The sequence below is a fragment of the Bombina bombina genome, chromosome 1 (assembly GCF_027579735.1).
Source record: "Bombina bombina isolate aBomBom1 chromosome 1, aBomBom1.pri, whole genome shotgun sequence".
Classification (NCBI taxonomy): Eukaryota; Metazoa; Chordata; class Amphibia; order Anura; family Bombinatoridae; genus Bombina; species Bombina bombina.
This window is the reverse complement of record NC_069499.1, coordinates 455157506-455183745: the sequence shown is the minus strand read 5'-3', so window position 1 is coordinate 455183745 and position 26240 is coordinate 455157506. Positions and strand designations below refer to the sequence as shown.

At 34.6% G+C, this 26240-nt stretch overlaps 1 protein-coding gene across 1 annotated transcript in view; it reads right to left on the bottom strand.

Annotated features, from left to right (window-relative positions):
• LOC128645442 (rap guanine nucleotide exchange factor 4-like) overlaps positions 1-26240 on the bottom strand; it is a 388555-nt gene that overhangs the window by 99838 nt on the left and 262477 nt on the right. The window contains exons 15-16 of the mRNA XM_053698451.1: positions 15231-15381; positions 9362-9450 (exon numbers count right to left, since the gene is read on the bottom strand). Of these exons, the coding sequence (XP_053554426.1) occupies positions 9362-9450; positions 15231-15381 (240 nt within the window). The remainder of the gene's footprint in view (positions 1-9361; positions 9451-15230; positions 15382-26240) is intronic.

Sequence of the window (26240 nt, the reverse complement as noted above, 5' to 3'; positions counted from 1 at the left end):
GAAAAATCTGATTGGCTGATTGAATCAGCCAATCAGATTGAAGTTCAATCCGATTGGCTGATCCAATCAGCCAATCAGATTGAGCTTGCATTCTATTGGCTGTCGGGAAGAAGAGGATGGCTCCGCGTCGGCTCGTCTGAAGATGGCTCCGCTCCGGATGGATGAAGATTGAAGACGCCGCTTGGAAGATGACATCGCCCGGATGGAAGAATTCTTCAGCGCCGCCTGGATGATGACTTCATCAGATGGAAGATTTCTTCAGCGCCCCTTGGATGATGACTTCTGCCGCTCCGGATCCCCTCTTCGGTTCCATCGGTGGGTCGGCTGGCTGAAGACGACTAAAGGTAGGATGATCTTCAGGGGGGTAGTGTTAGGTTTATTTAAGGGGGGTTTGGGTTAGATTAGGGGTATGTGGGTGGTGGGTTTTAATGTTGGGGGGGGGTTGTATTTTTCTTTTACAGGCAAAAGAGCTGAATTATTTGGGGCATGCCCCGCAAAAGGCCCTTTTAAGGGCTGGTAAGGTAAAAGAGCTTTGAACTTTTTTAATTTAGAATAGGGTAGGGCATTTTTTTATTTTGGGGGCTTTGTTATTTTATTAGGGGGCTTAGATTAGGTGTAAGTAGCTTAAAATTGTAATATGTTTTAAATGTTTGTAACATATTTTTTTTATTTTTTGTAACTTAGATTTTTTTATTTTTTGTACTTTAGTTAGTTTATTTAATTTAATTGTAGTTATTTGTAGCTAATTTATTTAATTAATGTAATGATAGTGTAGTGTTAGGTTTAATTGTAACTTAGGTTAGGATTTATTTTACAGGTAATTTTGTATTTCTTTTAGCTAGGTAGTTATTAAATAGTTAATAACTATTTAATAACTATTCTAACTAGCTAAAATAAATACCAAGTTACCTGTAAAATAAATATAAATCCTAAAATAGCTATAATGTAATTATTAATTACATTGCAGCTATCTTGGGGTTTATTTTACAGGTAAGTATTTAGTTTTATGTCAAAGAAATTAGGCAGACACTCAGGAATCAATTCAATCAAAGTTTCTTTACTGTAGGCAGCAGCACATAAAGAGCAACGTTTCGGGGTAAATTACCCCCTCCTCAGGCTCAATACAAACAAATGCCAAATGTACATCTTATATAGCCAGATAGACCCACCCCCAATTAACATCATTAAGGAAAGAAAGCACACCTCTTGTGCAGTTTAAGGTAATAACACTAGACATCCCATCTCATTTATAATCTAATGTTTAAATATCACAAACCACAACTTCTCACACTATGTATGAATATTACTTATAATTCTTAATGAATTCCATTTATATTTTAACATAAACCATAAGCTAGTTTATCACTCTCCACAAATCCCTTAGATGCATACTATATATACATTTCATAGATTTGGGATGTTATTTTCTTGTTATTAGTTTTTCTTTTTTTCTTTTTTTAATTTTTTTATTTCTTTATTATTGTCACTTATTGTCCTCTCCCTAACCTGAAGAATATTAAAACAGACCTGCTAAATGATACTCTCTATTAAGCCCTCTAGGATGTAACGTGCTAAGTCTGTGTATCCACATAGCTTCTTTTTTAAGCAACATCCTTTCCCTGTCAAAGCCAACAGTACCTTTAGAAACAAAATCAAGTACCATAAATCTTAACTGATTCACCTGATGTCCCCTCTCAAAAAATGAAAGGGGACAGGAAGGTGTCTCATTTTGGAGTTCCTAATAGTAGACTTATGTTGGGTGAGTCACTCCTTAACACTCTGTGTCGTCTCGCCAACATATAATAGTCCACACGGACACTTCAGAGCATACACCACATAAGACGATTTACAAGTAAAATGGCCTTTGATATGAAAAAGTTTACCTGAATGGGGATGACTTATTGTATTACCCTTAATAATACTATTGCAATGAGAGCAGTTGAGACAGGGAAAAGTCCCATTCTCAATAGGTCGAAAAACCTTTTGTACATTCCTCATGGACTTTACCTTAGCCCTGACCAATTGCTTACCAATAGAATTACCCTTTCTAATAGAGGAAAAAGGTGGAAATTTAAATTCCCTGATGTCAGGCATAAACCAATTCTTACAAATCACTCTATGTAATTTGACACTCATATTGCTAAAGTTAGAAACAAAGGCCAACTTCTTAATCTCCTCTCCATTAGGTTGAAGATTGATAGACTCCAATTCCCCATAAGAATAACCTCTTTCTTGAGTATTTAGTTTTAAATAGGAATAATTTAGTTAATGATAGTGTAGTGTTAGGTGTAATTGTAACTTAGGTTAGTTTTTATTTTACAGGTAAATTTCTCTTTATTTTAGGTAGGTAGCTATTAAATAGTTATTAACTATTTAATAGCTATTGTACCTAGTTAAAATAAATTGAAAGATGCCTGTAAAATAAAAATAAATCCTAAGATAGCTACAATATAATTATTATTTATATTGTAGCTATATTAGGGTTTATTTTAAAAGTAAGTATTTAGTTTTAAATAGGATTAATTTATTTAATAAGAGAAATATTATTTAGATTAATTTAATTAATATTTAAGTTAGGGGGGTTTTAGGGTTAGTGTTAGACTTAGGTTTAGGGGTTAATAATGTTATTACAGTGGCAACGGTGTGGGGGGGGGCAGGATAGGGGTTAATAAACTTATTATAGGTGGCGACGGTGTAGGGGGGGCAGATTAGGGGTTAATAAGTTTAATATAGGTTGCATCGGGGTTCGGGAGCGGCGGTTTAGGGGTTAAACTATTTATTTAGTTGCGGCGAGGTCCGGGATCGGCAGGATAGGGGTTAATAACTTTATTATAGAGAGCGGCGGTATAGGGGGGCAGGATAGGGGTTAATAGGTATCATGTAGGTGGCGGCGGGGTCTGGGAGCGGCGGTTTAGGGGTTAATACCTATATTATAGTTGCGGCAGGGACCGGGAGCGGCGGTTTAGGGGTTAACATTTATTATAGCTTGCGGTGGGCTCCGGGAGCGGCGGTTTAGGGGGTAACATATTTATTATAGCTTGCGGTGGGCTCCGGGAGCGGCGGTTTAGGGGGTAATACATTTATTTAGTTGCGGCGGTGTAGGGGGGGGGGCAGATTAGGGGTGTTTAGACTCGGGGTACATGTTAGGGTGTTAGGTGTAGAGAGCTCCCATAGGAATCAATGGGATGTCTGGCAGCAGCGAACATGAACTTTCGTTATGGTCAGACTCCCATTGATTCCTATGGGATCCGCCGCCTCCAGGGCGGCGGATTGAAAACCAGGTACGCTGGGCCGGAAAGGTGCCGAGCGTACCTGCTAGTTTTTTGATAACTAGCAAAAGTAGTCAGATTGTGCCGCACTTGTGTGCGGAACATCTGGAGTGACGTAAGAATCGATCTGTGTCGGACTGAGTCCGGCGGATCGAAGCTTACGTCACTAAATTCTACTTTTGCCGGTATCTAGGGCTTGATAACTAAGGCGAATCAGCCTCGCCACAAATACGCTGCGGAATTCCAGCGTATTTGAGGTTGACAGCTTGATAACTAGGCCCCACAATGTCACATAATTAAATATGAGATGCAGCAGAACTGGATATAGCTGGGCTAAATATCACAATCTATTTATATATGCATCAGAGATTAAAGGGATAAAAGATTTAAATGTACAGAAATGTATTTCATTTTTAAATAGCAGCAGTTTTGCAATATAATTCTATTAGCAAAAATGCTTCTAGTAAAAGTTATCACTATTTCAGTGGCAATATGCACATATGCTGAATGTGGATTGAGGACCAAGTTTCAAACACCATGAATGCTCAGGGAGTTTAGGAGGGTGTATTACATCAGTGAAGACTTAATTTGTTTCATACAAGCCACCACTGACTCTATGAGACGATGTGGTGTTTGAATGCTGGTGCACAGGGCACTCAGAGGGCATGTGCATTTGCCCTTAAAATCAGTAATACATTTTAGTATAAGGAATTTTTGCAAATAGTGTGGAGGCTGTCTGGAGTTAGAGTGTTTTCAGCCTGGGGTATAGTTTAGGCAGCTTTGGTGGGGCTTGGTCTGGAGGCTGCCTGGAGTTAGAGTTAAAGGGACATTATACACTAGATTTTTCTTTGCATGAATGTTTTGGTGATGATCCATTTATATAGCCCATGCAGTTTGTTTTTTTAAAAATAATAGTTTTGCTTATTTTTAAATAACATTGTTCTGATTTTCAGACTCCTAACCAAGCCCCAAAGTTTTAGGAGAATACCGACATATGCCTACTCCAGCTTGCTTCTGTTTGTGTAAAGGGACTTTTCATATGCAGGGGGAGGGGCGAGTGTCTGCTATTTCTCACTTGCAGTGGGTGTTCCAGTAACCTTTAAAACAGAGCTAAACTGGAAGCTTCTAAGTATTTTAAACGTTTTTATACCAAATTTTTATATCAGTATCTGTGCATAGTATTCTTTATAGTAGTGTCTAGTACATGCAGTTATATGAAAATTGGTGTATACTGTCCCTTTAAGCAGCTGTGGTGTGGTTTGGTCTGGAGGCTGTCTGGAGTTAGAGTGTTTTTAGTCTGGGGGATGGTTTAGGCAGCTATGGTGGGATTTGGTCTGAAGGCTCTCTTATATATATATATATATATATATATATATATATATACACATATACATATATATCTATATAACTCTTTGTACCAATAAAAGCCACGTTTAGAGCATTAAATTTCCAAGTAGCAGCAGACACACCAATCTGTCACCACAGCATAAAGCATATACAGCTCTGGAATAAATTAAGGAACCACTGAAAAATTATCAGTTTCTCTGGTTTTACTATTTATATGTATATAACTGAGTAAAATTAAAAAAAAATTGTTTTATTCTATAAACTATTAACAACATTTCTCCCAAATTCCAAGTAAAACCTTTGTTATAGAGAGCATTTTTTTGTAGAAAATGACAACTGGTCAAAATAACAAAAAAAAATACAGTGTTTTCAGACCACGAATAATGAAAAGAAAACAAGTTCATATTAATTTTTAAACAACCCAATACTAATGTTTAACTGAGTAAGAGTTCAGAATCAATATTTGGTGGAATAACCCTGATTTTCAATCACAGCTTTAATGTGTAATGCTCTCCACCATTCGTTCACATTGCTGTTGGGTGACTTTATGCCACTCCTGACACACAAATGTTAGCAGCTCAGCTTTGTTTGATGGCTTGTGACCATCCATCTTCCTCTTGATCACATTCCAGAGGTTTTCAATGGGGTTCAGGTCTGGAGATTGGGCAAGCCATAACAGGGTCTTGATCTGGTGGTCCTTAATTGACCTGCCTGTGTGGCATGGAGCATTGTCCTTCTGGAAAAAACAATCCTTAGAGTTGGGGAACATTATCAGAGCAGAAGGAAGCAAGTTTTCTTCCAGGATAACCTTGTACGTGGCTTGATTCATGTGTCCTTCACAAACATAAATTTTCCTCATTCAAGTCTTGCTGAAGCACTCCCAAATCATCATCCTCCACCAAATTTCTCAGTAGGTGCGAGACACTGTGGCTTGTAGGCCTCTCCAGGTCTCCGTCTAAAGATTAGATGACCAGATGTTGGGCAAAGCTGAAAATTGGACTCATCAGATATGATGATTTTACTCCAGTCTGCTACAGTCCAATCCTTATGGTCTTTTGCAAACCTCAGCCTGGCTCTTCTTTTTTTCTCATTGATGAAGGTCTTTTTTCTAGGTTTACACAACTTCAGCCCTGTCCTCGCCGTGCACTTCACACAAACTGCCATTTCCCATTCTTTTGCCATCTACCATTCTTGATGTCATCCTACATTTGTAGAGTGACATTCAAATGAGTTGGCAGTCATCCCAGGCAGTGGAGAGTCGTTTTTGCCCTCTGATGGTCTGTAGCTTTATTGTCCCAATGTCTGCTGCTTGACCTTGTTCTTATGAACCTCATCTTTTAAATTTTAAGGATGGAAGCAACCTGACTCACGGTATCCCTTTGTCAGTAAAGCCAAAATTGAACCCTTTTTTTCCTTAATCAAAACTTTTCTATTTTTTTATTCCAATTACTTTTGTAAGTACTAATAGCACTGTTTTCGCAATTCAGCTGGTCTTATTGCAAGAGGATAGTGATGACCACAGCAGTGGTATATATAATATAATAAATGGTCTAAACAACAATATTTTTATTTGGAAGTTGGGAGAAATTTTATCAGTAGTTTATAGAATAAAACAAATATGTTTATTTTACTCAAACACATACCTATAAATAACTGATAATTTTGCAGTGGTCCCTTATTTTTTCCCCAGAGCTTTATATGCAGAAAGATTTCTATGTATGTGTTATGTATGGGCTTTAGGGTGGCGTTTTCCCAAATTGGTAACAACCTTCATAATAAAAAAAAAACAACAACCTGAAAACTCTTAGTATGTTTGAAACTCAGGGGTAGCACTGCATGACAAATACCAATAAAAGTATTGAGGCAGTGCTACCAAATAATCAGCTAGATTACAAGTTTGTGCGTTCGTCTTTTAACATCGAAAATATGGTATTTTCAGCGTTAAAAACAGCACCGCAGGCATTACAAGTCTTGTCAGTATAGCTGTACTGCAAGCCTTTTACGCAATGTCAGTACTGCACTCTTAAAAATTATGTTTTTTAATGGAATTCCCATAGCGCTGGTATTATGAGTTTTGCGGTGAGGCTAAAAAGCGAGCGTTACAGCCTAAAACGACAAGATCCGTAATGCCACTATCTATTAACCCCTAAACCGAGGCCCTCCCGCATCGCAAATACTATATTACATTTATTAACCCCTAATCTGCCGCTCCAGATATCGCCGCCACTAATAGAATGTATTAACCCCTATTTCGCCTGTCCCTAACATCGTCGCCACTATAATAAAGTTATTAACCCCTAAACCGCCGCCCTCCTGCATTGCAAACATTATTCAAATATAATTAACCCCTAATCTGCCGTCTGCCCACATTGCCCCCACTATACTAAAGTTATTAAGCCCTACACCACTGCACCACTACCACTATAATAAACCTATTAACCCCTAAACCGAAAGCCCCCAATATCGCAATAAACTAATTTAAACTATTAACCCCTAAACCTAACAACCCCCTAACTTTAGATTAAAATTATAATTTACCTATCTTAAATTAAATTAAAATTTGCCTGTCAAATTTAAAAAAACTAAGTTTAAACTAACAATTAAACTAATATAATTATTAAACTAAAATTAAACTAACTACCAATTAACTAAAACTAAACTACACATTAACAAAATCCTAACACAATATAAAAATTACAAACTATCTAATTACAAAAAAAAGAAATACTAAATTACAAAAAATAACAAACACTAAATTACGGAAAATAAAAAACGAAATTATCAAAAGTAAAAAAGAATTACACCTAAACTAATAGCCCTTTCAAAATTAAAAAGCCCATCCAAAATAAAAAATAAAAAACCCTAGCCTAAAATAAACTACAAATAGGGATTTTTGTGGGGCATTGCCTCAAAGATATCAACTCTTTTACCTGTAAAAAAAAAATACAAAGACCCCCCCAACAGTAAAACCAACCACCCAACCAACCCCCCAAAATAAAAAACCTAACTCTAAAAAATAACTAATCTACCCATTGCCCTGAAAAGGGCATTTGGATAGGCATTGCCCATAAAAGGGCATTTAGCTCTTTTACTGCCCAAACCCTAATCTAAAAATAAAACCCACCCTAAAAACCCTTAAAAAAAAAATTATCACTAACCCCCGAAGATCCACTTACAGTTTTTGAAGTCCCACTTGAGCGATCTTCATCCCAGTGGAGTAGTCCTCATCCAGGCGGTGAGAAGTTTTCATCCAGACGGCCTCTTCAATCTTCATCCCGGCAGCCAAGTCCTCATCCAAGCGGCAAGAAGTCTTCATCCAGACGGCCTCTTCAATCTTCATCCAGGCGGCATCTTCTATCTTGATCCTGGTGGCGTGAAGCAGGTCCATCCTGAAGACGTCCGGTGTGGAGCATCCCCTTCATATGGCCGCCGCCGTACATTGAATCTTCAATGCAAGGTACGCAATTCAAGATGGCATCCCTTGCAATCCTATTGGCTGAAAAATTTGAATCAGCCAATTGGAATTAGAGCTGCTAAAATCCTATTGGCTGTTCAAATCAGCCAATAGGATTTAAGCAGCTCTTTTCTTTCCCCATTGATGTCTATGGGGGAAGCGTGCACGAGCATGTCAAATCAACGCTTGTTTTTGGTGTGTTATGGAGCTCAGCGCAACCATATCGCACGCACAAGCCTGGTTTTTAAAACTTGTAATGGCAGCGCTATAGGGGATTAAATAACGCCACTTTTGTTGCGTTCGTTAATTTCCCTATATCGCTCAAAACTCGTAATCTAGCTGATTGGGAGTTAAAGGGGTTGGTATGAGCAAAGGCAGAAGTAAATTACAACATAAAATGCCAGCTATTTATATTTCTGTCTGTCTGTCTGTCTGTGTGAGACAGGAGTCATTGTTACATCTTGCCTTTCATATATTATTAATTCTTTTAGTTAAACTACACAGTTGATCTTCTGTATTTTTATGACTGGCTATGTAAAAGAACAAAACTATTAATACTAGCCTTGAAAATATTAAAGAACGATATTGAATTCATTACATAATGAGTCCCTTATTTTCTACAAATGTGAACTAGTGAAAAAGCACTTGAATTATTTTATCGCTATTACTTCAATAAAGTAATTGTAAAAATCAGTAAGAACAATATTCATTTGAGTTCTTATGAAGTTTCACGCTGTGGAAGTCTGTAGAAGCCTCTCGTTCGGCCAACATTTTATCAGAACAACCATAGGGTCGCAAGAGACTTTTGGTTACTAAATTTGATTGCTCATTTAAGTCCAAATTACATTATTAGCATAACCAAATAGGAATTTGCACTTGAAGTGTCTGCTCCTGGAAGACTGCATTTGTTTGCCACAGGAGATCAAAAAGCACATTGTGTAGAGTGTTTCTTACAATTTTAAACAGGGACATAGTTTCCATTTAATTAGACGGATTTGAACTAATCTTTTATAGAAAAATATGATATCCATATAAAATGCTAACATTTATGAATAAACCAAATACGCCTCTCTGCGTTATCTCCAATCATGTTTTATATTATGCAGAGTATGCTTGAATATCTGTAGGATTCCAATCAAACATCAGAAACAATCTAGACATTAGGATAAACCTTTTTTTCTTAAACATTATGCAGTCTAAAAAAGTGATTTCACCACCGATTTTCTTTCTTTGGCAAATAGGCGGAACTGTTTATTAATTATAAAATAAGCAGAGCGAATACATTTCTTACAGTTGTTTCACAGTTCTCTCTAGTTCTGGTAACTGTTCCTTCAGAGCCACAATTGTTCTTGTGTCATCAGATACAGAGGCGTAGAATTCCTATGAAAACAGCAAATGCATATATTTTACTACAGGGTATGGTTACTACATTTAATGATTACAAACTAATATATTTTAGAAGATTATATTGAGCATGAAATTAAATCACACCATAATGTATCATAATATACTAAGTATGTGCCAGTGGAGAAGATTAAAACATACAATTCATAGTTTTAAAATAGAGAGATAATAATGTGTGGCAATTAGCATGAAGTAGGCATTCAATGGTAAAAAATAATAAGGTCCTGTACTGAATAGAAATGTGCAAATGAGCATAGAATGCAGCACAAACACAAAAGTATGCCAGCTGTATAGCGAAATCCTATTTAATCATTGTCTGCTACAGAAAGGTGTGGTGCATTGCTTTGCAGACTTGCATGGCAAATGAAGGGTTAAGGACATATTGACACAGTCTGACACTGCCGTACATCATTACAGTGTTCTCAATCTGACTTAATACAGAGAGGCTGTACTTTAGTAAGCGAATCAGTTAGAATAGCACTGATGCAAACTATTTATTTCTAAAGGTGGTTAGAAAAGATAACATCAACACTACAATTACACACATTAAAGGGCCCATTATAGTGATACAATTACACGCTCTTATTCATTACAGCATGTCAATGTATCTCTAGTGATGCTGCAAAGTAAATGGGTTAAACACATAGTTACAGTACAGCTTGGGACCCACATAGCACTGGACCCCAATGAAAACTGGCACTGATTGAATCAGCTGCGCTAGTCGAACGAACCAGCTGTGTGACTAGTGCTGCTTAATGGATCAGCAGTCGTTTCCACTCAGGACTTGCAGTGCTCTGGGGCTCCTGAGTAGCACTTTAACCATGTGTTTAATACATTTGCAGGGGGCTAAACACATGTTTTCAGCGTCACTAGTAATTAAATAACATCCTCTCATTTTATCACAATAATGGCCCTTTAAACAGTGTAAGGCCTATCTGAGTGACATGGAATGCTAGATCCCATTGCAGCTGTAATTTAACTGGCAGCAAACAAAAATCTTCATAGACTTTCAAAGATATTTGTTGTTAATAAAATGTATGGCTAGAATGGAATATACTCCAAATTCTACACCTTATTTGTTATGTTATGCTTTTACATGTCATACATTTTACATAGCATGCGCCTGTAATTGTGTACGTTTATATGTGTGTGTGCACATGTGGGTATTCTTGTGTGTGCACAGCGTTCTTCAAATGATGAGACGGTTCTCAACACATTGGTCAATTTTCCAAAATGATCATATCATACTGTGTCACACGGTATATACAGAGACATATTCAGAACCTTCTGTTTCTGCGCAGATTGATACAAGGTTATTCTAGTAATGTTTCAGGGCATAATCCCCATACAAAAACAATATGTTACTGATATATATGTCTATGCTGTTTGTACGAGAACAGAGGGTGCTGGCTACTGCTTTATATAATCATTTTGGAGGAGATCCTGCAGCAGCTGTCAGTCTTCTTCAGTGAGAGTGTAGGTACAAACACGCACATGCGCACGCCCACTCACATGCACACTCACAAACACACACACAATGTTAACTGTAGAATTGGCCTTTTGCAGTTGTGAACAAATTGCATGCATAACAAATAGGACACCTGCTAGTACACTGCTTTAAAGCACAGCACGGCTCTAGCAAGTGGTGAGGCTACTGCCAGATGGTGAAAACTGTTAATACAAAAAAATAAACCAATGTTTTTCAAAAATAATTAAGGTACTACCTAAGATTTATTTAGCATGTAATTTTGTTAACTAAAGTTTGTTTTCCCAACAAGATAGTGTCCCTTTAATTGTCTAGAATTGTACATATAACAAATTGCCACATGTCCCCAGTCAAAATTACACAAAATAGAAAAATCAATAAATGAAAGTGCTTATATTTATCTCTGCTATGAGTAGCTAATTAGCTGCCATTCACATACAGCATAATAGATGCATTTACATTAAGAGGCTATCGGATGTGCATTATTTTCCAATTGGCAAGCCTGCTATAAATACAGTATATTTCCACCTTTCCAAAGAAAGCTAAAGTATTTCTAAATTGTAATAGGTTAATAGTGTTCAACCTTGCAGTTGTGATGGGATTGTGAGGGGAGCAGGATACAAGTGCTATATAAAATAATTGTTCTTTGCCTCTAATGATAGGCACAGCCAATCTAATTGTAGGTTACTGCAGCATTCATGAAGACAGACCTGTAAAATAATGTTCTGTGTAAAAATCATGCATCTAAATGACTTGCCCACTTTTTGCAATCATTATGTATATTTTTAGTTGGGAGCCATTGTAAATTCTCTTAAGAAAATTGCAACTTATTGACATTTATAAAGGTTTATAATTAAGTGTGGGAGACAAAGTAGAAATTCTCCCAGTGTATACACATTAACACAAAATCCATTGCAGTATCCATGGAGATCCATCCATTGCCTTATCTATCAAACACAGGGGTCGGTTACATTAGGCTCATAATGCCTAATGCTACTAAGGTTCAAGCTATTCACTTGTTGCTAACTGTAAGTAAGTACAAGTGAGGGAGAGTTAACATTCCATTCATAAAAAGATTAGTATTAACTATATTTATAATGTGAAGAGATATACTACCACCTCCGCACCATTATATTCAATTAGCGTAATCTTTTTTATTTAATACCTGCTTTTAGTATAGCAAATCCTCAGTGAGTGTAGTAACAAAACATATCTAATTTAACATTAAATGGAAGACATTTAACACATTGTTGTAAATATTATAATTTATTATGTTTAGTAAAAATGCAATTCAGATAATAACTAAAGTTTTTATATATTTTATGTATTTTACTTTGCTAAAAACTGGAATTGCAACAATGTAATTACTTTCTGTCTAAATACCTAATCTATCTATCTATCTATCTATCTATCTATCTATGTCTGTCTGTCTGATTAATTTGATTTATGACAAAATACAATATAATCTCCTGACTGCAATTTAAATTATATTCCAGTTAAAACCCGTTAAATCTCCCCCCCCCCCAAAAAATGGTAGAAACTAATAAAAATTGATTTCATTATGAATTGTATAACAGGTTGAAAGTAAAAAGTTGTAATACTAAGGTACGCTATCATCTGGAGGTTGGATTCTGGTTTTCACTCACAATCTAACCAAAAGGTCCTCTAGGCTAACTGCGCCAAAGGTGCATTAAGAAATACTTTACATTTTATTTAAAAATATGTTTCCCTAAGTGAAGAACACAGTAATTTAAAGTATTTATTTACTATTGGTGTGAGTTGCGGATGTCACTTTCATTTATAGATCACATGTTAAATATTTATTGATGATAGCATTTGGATCAGTACCAGCACGCTTGTTGTTTTATGCATAATACTTTCTTTGTTGTGCTATGATATTTACACACACAATGTTTATTTATCTGATACTGATTCTGTTCTTTTAACATTCTTATATATACACACAATATATACACCTTTGAGCCCTTCCAGTCAAACACCTTGACATATCCCTTTAAAACAAGTTTTATGCATTTATTTTAATAATAAACATTCTATATTTAATATTTATAATTGTGTTATACCTTATTTTAATATGTTTTACTTGTGTTTTGTTATACTTTTCTTCTAGCCCTAACACTTTACTTCAGGTCTTAAGTTGTAATAACTTTTTTAGCCCTGTTATAACTTTCAACTTGCAATATCCATTGAAAGTATAGGGTGCGCTAAAGGGATGCCAGCCATGTTAAACATTCTCTGGTAATTCTGTTCTACCATGGACTTGTAATACCAGATTGTGCGCATTCAATTGTAATCTAGGCTAGTTTGTGTAATTCAGAACTGTCCAGGAAAAACACGGCCTATCTAAAGCAGGCTTTATAGCCTACTTAAAGGGACATTAAACCCAAACATTTTCTCTCATGATTCAGATAGAGAATATAATTTTAAACAACATTCCAATTTACTTCTATTATCTAATTTGCTTCATTTTTTAGATATCCTGTGTTGAAGAGATAGCAATACATATGGGTGAGCCAATCACACGAGGCATCTATGTGCAACCACCAATCAGAAGCTACCGAGCTTATTTAAATATGCTTTTCAGCAAGGGATATCAAGAGAATGAAGCACATTAGATAATAGAGATAAATTAGAAAGTTGTTTAAAATTGCATTCTTTGTCTGAATCATAAAAAAAATATTTGGGTTTCATGTCCCTTTAAATACAGATACACTATTGGCCAGAAAAATGGTTGGGGAGGTTCATAAATCATTTCTGCCTATGAGGTGAAACTACAGCCTGGATTACAGGTTAATTCCATAAGTCCTCCTCACACCCTATAGGGAATGTACACAGCTGAACATTTTCAAAACCCATAACATTTTTTTCATAATCACGACTTTTGTTAGTAACTGTTCTGCTGGAACCATTCTACATTTGTAGAGTAAGCGCAATGTAATGTAAACTGACTTTTCATTTGGCACAATTAATAAAAAGCTGTATAAATAATAATAACGTGCTTTGGGTCAGCAGCACATAATTACTTCACAGAGAATGGTGCCCTGTTTTACTGTAGGCAGCCGAGCAGGCAACAAAGCAAAGCACACACACAATATATATATATATGCAATTTTTACAGAGAACAATATAGGGCTATTTGGATCATTTTTATAACCACTACTCATGTATTCATATATCTTTGACTATAATTTGCAAATTTTTTTTAGATGTTTTATGAATAGACACAGTGATTATCAGCTGCAGCTTTTGACTTTTGTTTTGGGTGTGAATATAAAATCACTGTGTTTTTTTTCACGAATAATATTGTGAGCAAAAATAATATGAGCAAAAATATTTACACACATTTAAGCCTTAGTAATAAAAAAGTACAATAATCACTTAGTGAAAAACACGTGTGACAATTTAAAGTGTTTAGTTTATCACATTTAAACCTTAGCCCTAAATACATTATTCTGTATAATACATTGCTTATTTTAATAAATATTGCCATATAATACAATGGACTACATGACAAGTGGAGTGCAACCAATAGCGCACTCATATTTATATATACTAAATGTAAAATCAAGGTTTATTATTTAAAAAAATGTTTCAACAGTGATTTAAGGGGATATGGTCTATAATCAGGTGCTTTACTGGAAAGGGCACAAAGATGTATATGTGTTTATTTGTATGTGTGTGTCTATATAATTATATATATATATATATATGTGTGTGTGTCTATCTATCTATATAAATATATATATTTGTGTGTGTATATATATATATATATATATATATATATATATATATATATATGTATATATATGTGTGGTGTGAAGTGTTTTTTAACTTATATTTGAATACAAAACCATAGATTAAAATTAAGTGACGAAATCCACTATCTGACCTTTAGCTTTGCCCTCGAGCGATAGCCAAAGTGAGTATTTCAGTGCACCCACCTAGAAGTCTATTATGTGAGGGATTTAGCGCACTGGCGCTATCCGACATGCAGATGTTAGTACACCATAGGCTTTCACTTGAGTACTAAAATGTTGCTTTTAAATTGTAATATGAGTGCAAAAATAAAAGCACTATTTCTTGTGCTCGAGCAATGTAAGATATTTGTGCTCCACTTGTAATCTAGCCCAATATGTTTTATGTAAAACAAAGGGGTGCTGGCTTAATAGATTGTGTACAGACAATGTATATTAGTATAATGAATGCATATTGGTAATTAAGCTGTACATAATATAATATGATTACTTACCTCTAAGAATGCCATAGCTACCTCATCCTCCCGTAATACATCTCCATACACAGCTGCCCAGAGATGTACGAGTCTGATTACTCTCCGCTTGTTATTCAGAGCATAATCCATCTTCTCCTGCTCAGTTCCCTGAGACGGTTGAGCATGATAAGTGCAACCATGTTAAGGAAATTTACTTCACTTACAAGTTTTTGTAATGGTTATTGCACGTGAGCGATTCAGTGGCTACTCTGTAACACTGTACAACTGTCACCTAATGAGAAACGTGAGATCTTCATTTGATACAGAAACAGGTGCTACTGTAGGAATGCACAATAGAAAACTGAGACAGACACAGCGCATTCCGTGAGCATCACAATATGTTTTTTACTCTATAAAAGATTCATACTGATAGTACGGGTTTTTGTAAACTAATATGAAGGTGTTTGCAAACACGCTTCACAGAAACGTTAGCACAGCCTTTTCTTGTGCACTCTGCGAGCTTAGCATACGCCAGTATTCTGTGTGTTCACATAACATAGCTCTCGTGCAATTCTGGCTTTCAGGGACATTCAATTAAATTCTACTTTATGTTAATAAAACTATTCATTTTTCAAATACTGACCTCTTAAAAGTACCTAACAACTAATATGGATATTTTAGGGAAGACTCCATTTGAATATAAATTAAGACCTGATTCACAATGCTACCTTAAAGGCACAGTTTATAAATAAGGAAGCTATTGTATACTCTTATGGGCTGGCTCATCCTTGTAAGAAGGTGCACACTAAACAACTGGTAGCAAAGTCTTCATTTAAGTCTAAGATTTTTGTAGCAGTACATTAATAACTAGAATGTGATCCTGTAGTCCTTAGGACCCAGTTTCCTAAAGCTCTAGGGGTCAATTTATCAAGCTCCGTACAGAGCTTGATGCCCCATGTTTTGGCTCGCCGGAAACAGAATTTATGAAGCAGTAGTCTAAAGACCGCTGATCCATAACCTGTCCGTCTGCTCTGAGGCGGCGGACAGAAATCAACCTGATCGAATACGATCGGGTTGATTGACACCCCCTGCAGGCGGGCGGTATTGCACCAGCAGTTCACAGGAACTGCTTGTGCAATGATAAATGCTGACAACGTATGCTGTCGGCATTTATCGTTGTGCAGCGGACATGATACGCTACATTGTATCATGTCTGCTTGCACTATAATAAATTGACCCCCTATAGTCTAGCGAGGTCCCTCAAAGAATTTTACAAATGGCAAATTTTAGGTTAATGGGATATGAAACCCAAAAAATTATTTTTGTGATTCAGGCAGAGCATACAATATAAAAAATCCAATTTACTTCTATTATCAAATTTGCTTAGTTTCCATTCCATTTACAGATACAGACAGATACTAGGTAGGTGTCTGGAGCACTACGTGTCAGGAAATAGTGGATAATTTTAGTGAAAAACTACTGCCATATAGTGTTCCAGGCACATGCACACTCCTGAGCTTATGTCCCTGCTTTTCAAAAAAAGATACCAAGAGAAGAAAGAAAATTTGACAATAGAAATTTCTGGAAATGAGACATTATGGTTTAATGCTAAAAAAACCCCCAACAATTTGCATAACTTCTCTCCATGTCAGTGAGTCATTGATTATTATGCCCTTACGCCTAGATTATAAATCGCACGCTGACTGCAGCGCACGTGCAATATGGATTTTCCTTAGGCTCCTAGGAGGATCTTCAGCCTCGCTAGCCTCACCAGTCCTTAGTATTTAATCACATAAGGACTAGTGAGGCTAGCAAAACTGAAGATGCTCGAGGAAGCCTAAAGAAAAACCATATTGCACGTGCGCTGCAGTCAGCGCACGAGTTGTAATCCAGGCGTTAGTGAGGTGTGCACAAACTGATTACACACTAGAGATTTGGATCGGTTGAACTTGGAAATGATATATAAACAGGTAAAAATAAATTTAGAGACTAACATTGAAAAAAGAAAAAGTAAACAGAAAATTGATACATTGCTGCTGATGTGTATAAATAATTGGTTTATTATAATTCATTATGAATTAGTATGGAATTATATATAACAATTTTATAACATCCAAACCCGATATTGCAATAATGAATGAGCGTGCAGACATTATTTCTTATTTGTGAACAGATGTCATTTGTATGGATTTACATTGCAGTAAGCTACAATTTTGTTAATAAATGTAATAATTCAATACAAGATACGGTTATAAAACAATTAGGGTAGTTTGTAATGCTGAATCACTATATGTGTGTTTTTAATATTGGAAGACAGTAGACTTTATAGCTAAGGACACTTATGCTCAGTACACATTAAAAAATTAAAGGGACAGTCTACACCAGCATCTTTATTGTTTAAAAAGATAGATAATCCCTTTATTGCCCATTCTCCAGTGTTGCCTGACCAACACAGTTATATTAATATACTTTTGATCTCTGTGATTACCTTGAATCTAAGCTTCTGCAGAGTGCCCCCTTATCTCAGTGCTTTTGAGAGACATACAGTTTAGCCAATTAGTATGGACTCCTAAATAACTCCAAGGGAGTGAGCACAATGTTACCTATATGACACACATGAACTAGTACTGTCTAACTGTGAAAAACTTTGATCTGAGCTAAGAGGCGGTTTTCAACGATTTAAAAATCAGTTTGAGCCTAGCTACGTTTAGCTTTTCAAAAATACCACCGAGAGAACAAAGCAAATTTGATGATAAAAGTAAATTGGAAAGTTGTTTAAAATTGCATGCCCTATCTGAAACATGAAAGTTTAATTTTGACTAGACTGTCCCTTTAACATTTTTTTTATTTGATACTACATGCTATAAATAATTTAGTTTGAGTGTTATCTATTTATTATAAATTCAACTAAATAAATTTCACTTAGAACCTGGGAATCTAATGCTCTCCTCTCTGGTGAGATTGTCTAAGAAGTCTGATCAGTACAGCAATGTCCCTCAAATACTTTTAGATAGGCAAATGTTAGCATGAGAGCTGTTTATTTAGCAATGCAAAGTTCTGGACGTGAAGAAGAGATGTGTATATATAATATAATACTCAAAAAAGCCCCCAAAGATGTTATGCAATTTGTCTCCATATCAGCGAGTTTTTAATCATTAGGTCCTTAGTCAAAAGATGATTCAACAGTAAATTAGATAAAACTAAAATGAATTTTAGGAGATACGTGAACAAGTTATGTGTTTCAAGGAATATTGAGTATTAGATTAAAGGAGACAATATTTAACATAATAATGAACAAAATTAAAATCTGATCTGGGCAGGTGCTCAAACAGCAATCCTTGATTTTAAGTACAATTTCTTTTCTTTATTACCCTTTTGTTTTTTTGTGAATAGTTTTTAAATGGATAGCCTCAAACTACTAAAAAAAAATAATACATTTTTATTTTTGGTGCAATTGTAGAGCAATAGCGCCATCAAGTGGCAATTTATTTATATGGAAGTGCTCATGTATTTAGTAGTTTCATATAAACCACCTAAACTGACTGAGATAAGTGGGACATATTTAACACTTCAGTTACAATTCAACAAAAAATGTCACATATTTGAGAAGTTGATAGTTTTAAAGCCGATTTTCACTAAGAATTAAGAATGTACTGTTGTGGGATGATTTTAAAAGTGTGTGCAGAGCATATGGTTTACATATTTTTATGAGATTTATTAAATCTTATAATTATATATTGTGATTTTCTTTGGTTCTAGACTGGCGCTTAGGCACTGACCTGGCATATAATAAAAAAAACATCTAGTTTCAAATCTTATATCTCATTAATGGTCCGTCAAAATTTGTTTTAATACATAAATATTGCACTACCAAAATATATATACAGAGGCTGGATAACAAAAAACAGTAGCGTGACAAAAACATATTTTTTAGACCATACTAAGCACATAATAATGGCTAGTAATTGGAAAACAAAGATGGCGCTGCCGGCTCACAAGGTATGTTTGAAATAACTTTATTGAATTTGACATTGACTTGCCTTATACAACCATAAGCTAAACCAAAAGAGGAAAGGGTACAATGATATACTCTCAAACTGGAGTGGCACTCATCCCCTGCTACTGGACAAATTCCCAGCCTTGCGTGCTCATCAGTACTCACAGACAACTGTGTTAGCAACCCCATGCAAGCTTGGGTGTAAAGCAATTAGAAAAAATCACATAAAAATATGAAATACATTGCACACATAAGGCCAGCACTCACTTTGATGCACACAGCTAGGCTAAAAGCATAAGAGTGATGAGTTTGTTACAGCATTTGGCCAAATGGCGATAAGCCCAGGAACTATACCAATAGTATATACACACCAAATATGTAAACATACTGGAAAAGCCTATAGTAAAATAACACATAGTCAAGAGTTATCTATATAACACAGATGATGAAATTCATTGAATAAACACTTTACTGAAAATATATTAATTAAAAATATATATATGCATTTAAAATAGAAACTAATTTTGTATTGAAGAAAAAAATTCTATTTATAAAAAAAAAATAGAATTTCATCAAACCATATTTTTTTTTTCCAACAATGATCAAAAACCAATTGCACAATTTTATTACTGATAAGCACAAAAATATGTATAATCAAACCAAATGTATTTATTTGAAATAAAGATTATGGTCCTTTTCTGAATTTAAATCAGTATTTTTTTTTGTCTTGTTTATAGCTCAAGAAGTCCAAAATTGCTCAAGTATAAATAACACTCCGTAATCAGTTGCTCTGACAATACCCATGAATCCAAAACAAACAGATTTTTTTTATCATGAATGTCTAATAAATGTTGGCCGGTTTAAGACCATCCACAACTACAGCCAATGAGAGTTGCTCACTTATCCTCTATACTGAAAGAACATCCTACAAAGTATCACAAAAGCAAATGTCATCTAAATAGATTAAATACATGTTACAGTGCAGCTTCCCTGTTAGTAAGCAGAAGGGAGTGGCTTGAAGACGTCTGCAAGTGATTAGATTGAATGATTAAGTGGAATGAAAACATCTCACACAGGTCCATATGTCCTATTGATCATCTTATGTAAAGAGGGTTTACAGCCTGCAGTGACTGACGTGCAGGGAGCTCTACCCTTTATGATTTATGTTAATGTCTTCTAGTTATAAGCATGACGTTCAGCCCCTTTATGGTTCGCAGAGTAACTTTCACATAGATATTAGTAGAGGTGTGTAGGATCTGGAGAATATAACGATATGAGTTGTCTTTTTTTATCATAGATTTAATAATAATATCTCTGTCTGGCTCTCTTTATATATAATCTAGTCGTTTTGGACTAAATACAGCCTTGGTGGCTCTCTGTGTCTCAGTACATATATGCCTGCTTATAAATGCACATATAATTATATATGGTAATGAAAGAGAAAAATCAAAATACTTCTGCGCAGCTACAAACAATTTGTATACATGTTAAGTCCAATATAATAGAGGAATCAGTAATTGTCAGTTGAGATGAGTCTTTATGGACAAAATATATATATGAATGGTATATATTTTGAATTAATATGCAGTAAATCCCAGGCAAAAAGGAATGTATAGATGTCTTCTTACCGGAAGGTATATATAATTACAACTGGCACACTCATGTTTCTCCACTCACGTGCTAACTACACTCAGAGTAAAAAATTAGCATGACCAGATTAGTGAGTGTATTACAAGTTGAAAGTAAAAAGTTAGCACGCAAGCGAAAGACTCAGGTGCGCTAACTTTGGATATTGCGACCGTGCTAATTCCTTCTCCCCATAGGGCGCATTACAAAAAGCTTTATGAGTTATTACTCACATGCAAACCCGAAAATGAGCTAGTTCAACTGTGCTAAACCTGAAGGTGCATTAGGAACACATTTAATTCCTATGTCCTGTGGAAGAAAATGTTTTTTTTTTTTTAACAGATATTTATATCTGATTATCTTCTAGTAAAATAGATATCTATACCTATATATCTATATGAATATATATACATACATAGATACATATTGTATATACATATATATATATATATATATATATATATATATATACTGTGTATATATATATATATATACACTGTATATATATATATATATATATATATACATATATATATATATATATATATATATATATTTTATTTTTTTAAATAAAAAAAAATCTAAGTGAAGAACATGTAAATTTAAAGTATTTCTTAAAACATGTTAAAAAAATAATAAAAACATATTTTGCATGTTTAAAGGTATTTGACTGTACAGTTTTTCTCTGCCCTCACCAGATTGCCATATAAAATGTCCAAAGATTGCCCCTTATTATTAGCTGGTCAGTACAGAATTTTTTTTATACATAGCATACGTTAATACCGTCATTTTATCTAGTTGGCACCAAAAATCCTTAATATACTTTATCTGTTCAAATATTTTATTTTTTTCTATCCTTAGAAGTAGTTCCTTTGCAGTTGTATAATGAGCATGGTTTTTACCGTTTCTATTAAAGGAGCGTATCTACTCTACCTTTATAAGCATAGCCAAATAAGCTATAGTTCATCTAATTATCATTTAATACCCCTTTTCCAAGTCCCCCTATTGGTTATTGTCATAGGGTATGGTCTGTGAGAGACCATTATATGCTTCTTCTTTGGGGAATGTAAATTTGTAAAATATAAAGTTTATTAAAAAAGGGTGTATGGCGCACTATCATTACAGAAAAATAAAAACTGAGGTTATCGAAGTGAGATCCAAAAGTGGTCTCGCCAGTCCATTATGCCTTTCTTTAATTTCAGACATGTTCCCTTATTTTAGGTCCATAAGTGACCTTTCGAGTTGGTTATGGAAGGTTCCCTTATGTATAGGCACCATGTATTAGCCTTGCTACCTATAACTGTTTACTATTTCATTGGTAAGTTGTGTATAAGGCTTATTGTATATTATTGAACTGAGCTGGACTATACATTTTTTTTTCAAAGATATTGCATGACAATCTAATGCATGACTAGTTCCCTTGTATGTTTATACTGTTTGTAAGCCTAACCTGAAATACCTCAATAAAAAATTTATAAAAAAAAAAAAAAAAGTATTTGACTGTATATATATATTTGCATAAAAAAAGAAAAGTGCTCTACCAGGAAAGAAAAACAGCTCATCAGCTAGTTCTATGGTGATTTACCTCCCAGGAGCAGCCTCTTTTAGACCAGTGTGCTTTTCACAGAGGAAAACTTTCCTGTAGTATATCAGTCTGATCCCGCCAAGTAAGGTCAGTCCAGCTCCAAAATACCAGGCAATTATCCTCTAAACAAGGAACATGACAACCCCAGATGATAGTTTCTGCCTCCTATGGGCCTCGTCAATGAGGTGCAGCCTCATTCCTCTAAACACACTGGGCAAAGAGTCCACGTCTGGTTTCCCCCATCACCCATAAGGAGACCTCCCTAGGGTCATATTAATTTGCATACAAAGAAAGAAGCCCTCTACCAGGAACAAACAATAGCTCATCAGCTAGTTCTATGGCGATTTACCACCCAGGAGCAGCCTCGTTTAGACCAGTGTGCTTTTCACAGAGGAAAACTTTCCTGTAGCATATCAGAGGAATGTCGCTGCACCTCACTGACGAGGCCCATAGGAGGCCGAAACGATCATCTGGGGTTGTCATGTTCCTTGTTCAGAGGAGAACTGCCTGGTATTTTCAGGGCTGGACTGAACTTACTTGGCGGGATCAGACTGATATGCTACAGGAAAGTTTTCCTCTGTGAAAAGCACACTGATCTAAAAGAGGTTGCTCCTGGGAGGTAAATCACCATAGAACTAGCTGATGAGCTGTTTTTCTTTCCTGGTAGAGCACTTTTCTTTTTTATGCAAATATATATATATATATATATATATATATATATATATATATATATATATATGTGTGTGTGTGTGTGTGTGTGTGTATACGTGTGTATATATGTGTTAATACATATATATATATGTATGCACATACATATTTACACATATAAACATAAAAATACACATATATACACACATACACATATTTTGACATATATACAATATATATATATATATATATATATATCTATATAATAAAGCCCTTTCTAGTCAAGCACTTTGCCATACACCTTAAACCTTGTTTATACATTTTAAAACCATTTTATCAATATTAAAATTATATTTTTTATTAAAAACTGTATATATGAGTTTAATACTTTTTTTTAATTTGTTTTTTATGTGTTTTGTGAAAACTTTTTTTTTACCCTTACAATTTACTTTAGGTCTCAAGTCATGCTTAATATTCTAGCACAATTTTGGCTTTCACCAACCTTTAATTTCAACTTGTAATATGAACACTATTTATATATATATAACACTTTTCTCTGGTAAATGGGATTTACCATAAACTTATAATATCAAGTTGCATATTAATGTTTGCATGGTCCTGCAATATTGCTATCATTTGAGCGCCACTTGTAATCTGGCCCCATGTATATTAAAGGCCAACAATTAAACATTTTAAAAAGTTTTGTTTCTATCAAAACAAGTTGCATTAAAACTGTTAGACTGATATTCAACTGAATAAAAAAATACACATTTATGCATAACTGATACTAAAGTATCATTTGTTCACTGGTTCATAAGCACAACAGAAAAATTTCCATAAAAAAGGCAAAACAGCTGGAAACCTTAAAACTTGAAACAAGTAAATGTAAATGAAAAATGTATTTAAGATCAATTCATTTCTCTCGCTGGAAGAAAAAGATGCTTCATTTTTTGGTTTAAACGTTTTGGGCTGTCCAATAAAATCCACTGATTTTCTTTCCAAACAGTGGTGATAAAAACCAGCATGCATTACTGTACTTTAGAACTATTAATATCAGACAAAAAAATCTCAATACTGCCATAAACAATCCCAAAATCACAATGATATCCCTGGTACAAAACAGGTAACATAGACTATGATTTGCAAAAATTGTGAACAGCGAGTTTAATATTCCCCATAGTCAAGCTCCTTGCTCTGTGCTGCAAACCATGTAATTATTTCATATATTTTTACCTAGCTATTATCTGGCTCTCCGCAGGTACCTGTAATTTTTGCCGTTGTGTTATTTTACATTTAGTTACTTCAAATTCTGCTAATGATAGTTCTCTGAACGGAGATTAAGGTGATGCAAAAAATAAGTAAAGCAAACTATGCATAGGCTTTGCATTGTGTTAATTAGTCATTATTTCAACTGAAATACGGAATATAGCTGAATTAAACGAGTGGGATGCTTTCTGGAAATAAAACTTATATTATGGCTGCACAGTGGTGCAAGTTTAGCTAAAGTCCTGATGAGTGATGCTTTTACAGAAACGGATTACAGTATTGTATTCCAGGTCATGTTGCCACACACATATACTGTGTGTATATATATATATATGTATATATATATATATATATATATATATATATATGTATATATATGTATATATATATATATATATATATATATTATTGTTTGTTACAATTACAATTTTAGCAAATCCATAGCAAACTCTACAAAATAAATATTCTTTAAATTTGTCAGATTAATAGAAAATGATAAAAAATGTTTCCCTGTGTTAAACAAAGTAGATCCATTCTGTTGATCCAAATTAGTTATGCTTAAAACTGCTGCATTTCAAATTATAATTATATTTACATTTAAAGGGACACTGTACCCAAAAAAAATTATTTCGTGATTCAGATTGAGCATGCAATTTTAAGCAACTTTCTAATTTACTCCTATTATCAAATGTTCTTTATTCTCTTGGTATCTCTATTTGAAATGCAAGAATGTAAGATTAGATGCCGGCCCATTTTTGGTGAACAACCTAGGTTGTCCTTGCTGATTGGTGGATAAATTCATCCACCAATCAAAAACTGCTGTCCAGAGTGCTGAACCAAGAAAAAAGCTTAGATGCCTTCTTTTTCATATAAAGATAGCAAGAGAACGAAGAAAAATTGATAATAGGAGTAAATTAGAAAGTTGCTTAAAATTGCATGCTCTATATGAATCACAAAAGAATTTTTTTGGGGTACAGTGTCCCTTTAAGTAATACTCTTCTTTATAAATAGCATTATAGAAATATTAAATAGAAACAGAGTTTAATTACATTGATTTCTGTAACATTGTATTATAATCCTCTTTTCTGTAACATTCATCTCATTTAGTAAAATATCACTTTGTTTCTTAATGCAAGTCATAGTATGATTGTTTGTAGTTCTGTTTTATTTATTAATTATTATTTTTGCTGCTAGCTGGCTATTAAAAAAAATGCATCTAAATGATTCCCTTTTCAAAAGGCCCCAAAAGTAAAGTACATTAATCAACAAGCACACAAAGAGGAAGCACCATTTTCATGGTGATTGTTGTGATAAAACACTGTGTACTAGAATAGGAGTTCAGAATAAAAAAAAAGGTAATTTATATAATGGCTACATTTGTTCTGTCATTTACATATTATATTACTAAATGTATCAAAACCTAGACCTACAGTGACAGTCTAACCCATGAAGAGGTACCCAGGCTGAAATTGTTTTGTTTTTGTTGTTTTTTATTATACATTTTTGACTTGATGTATTTTACACAATTTTGGTCAACTTGTTAGGTTAGAAGATTTTACTTAATGAACTAAAATGAAGTCATGTCAAAATGCATCTGATCATCAATGCATCTGATTCATAATGTAAACGAAAAAGGGGAACTGAAAAATTGCACATGTCAGTGTAATACTCCCTCATTTGCTGATGCAGTGATTGAATACCTATTTCACTTAAGAAGCCATAAACTGGCAGCTTTACAAAATGGCTCCATATAACCACCCCACTTCCTCAAATCTTTATGCTGAACTTGCAACCATTACAAAGAAGCCCCAGGGGCGGAACTACCATTGGTGGAACCAGGGCCCAAGTATTGTAGGAGGCCCATAGCAGCCAGTCTAAACAATAGGCGTGTGCATAATGTGTTCAATCCTAATGCAGGGGAGCCTTT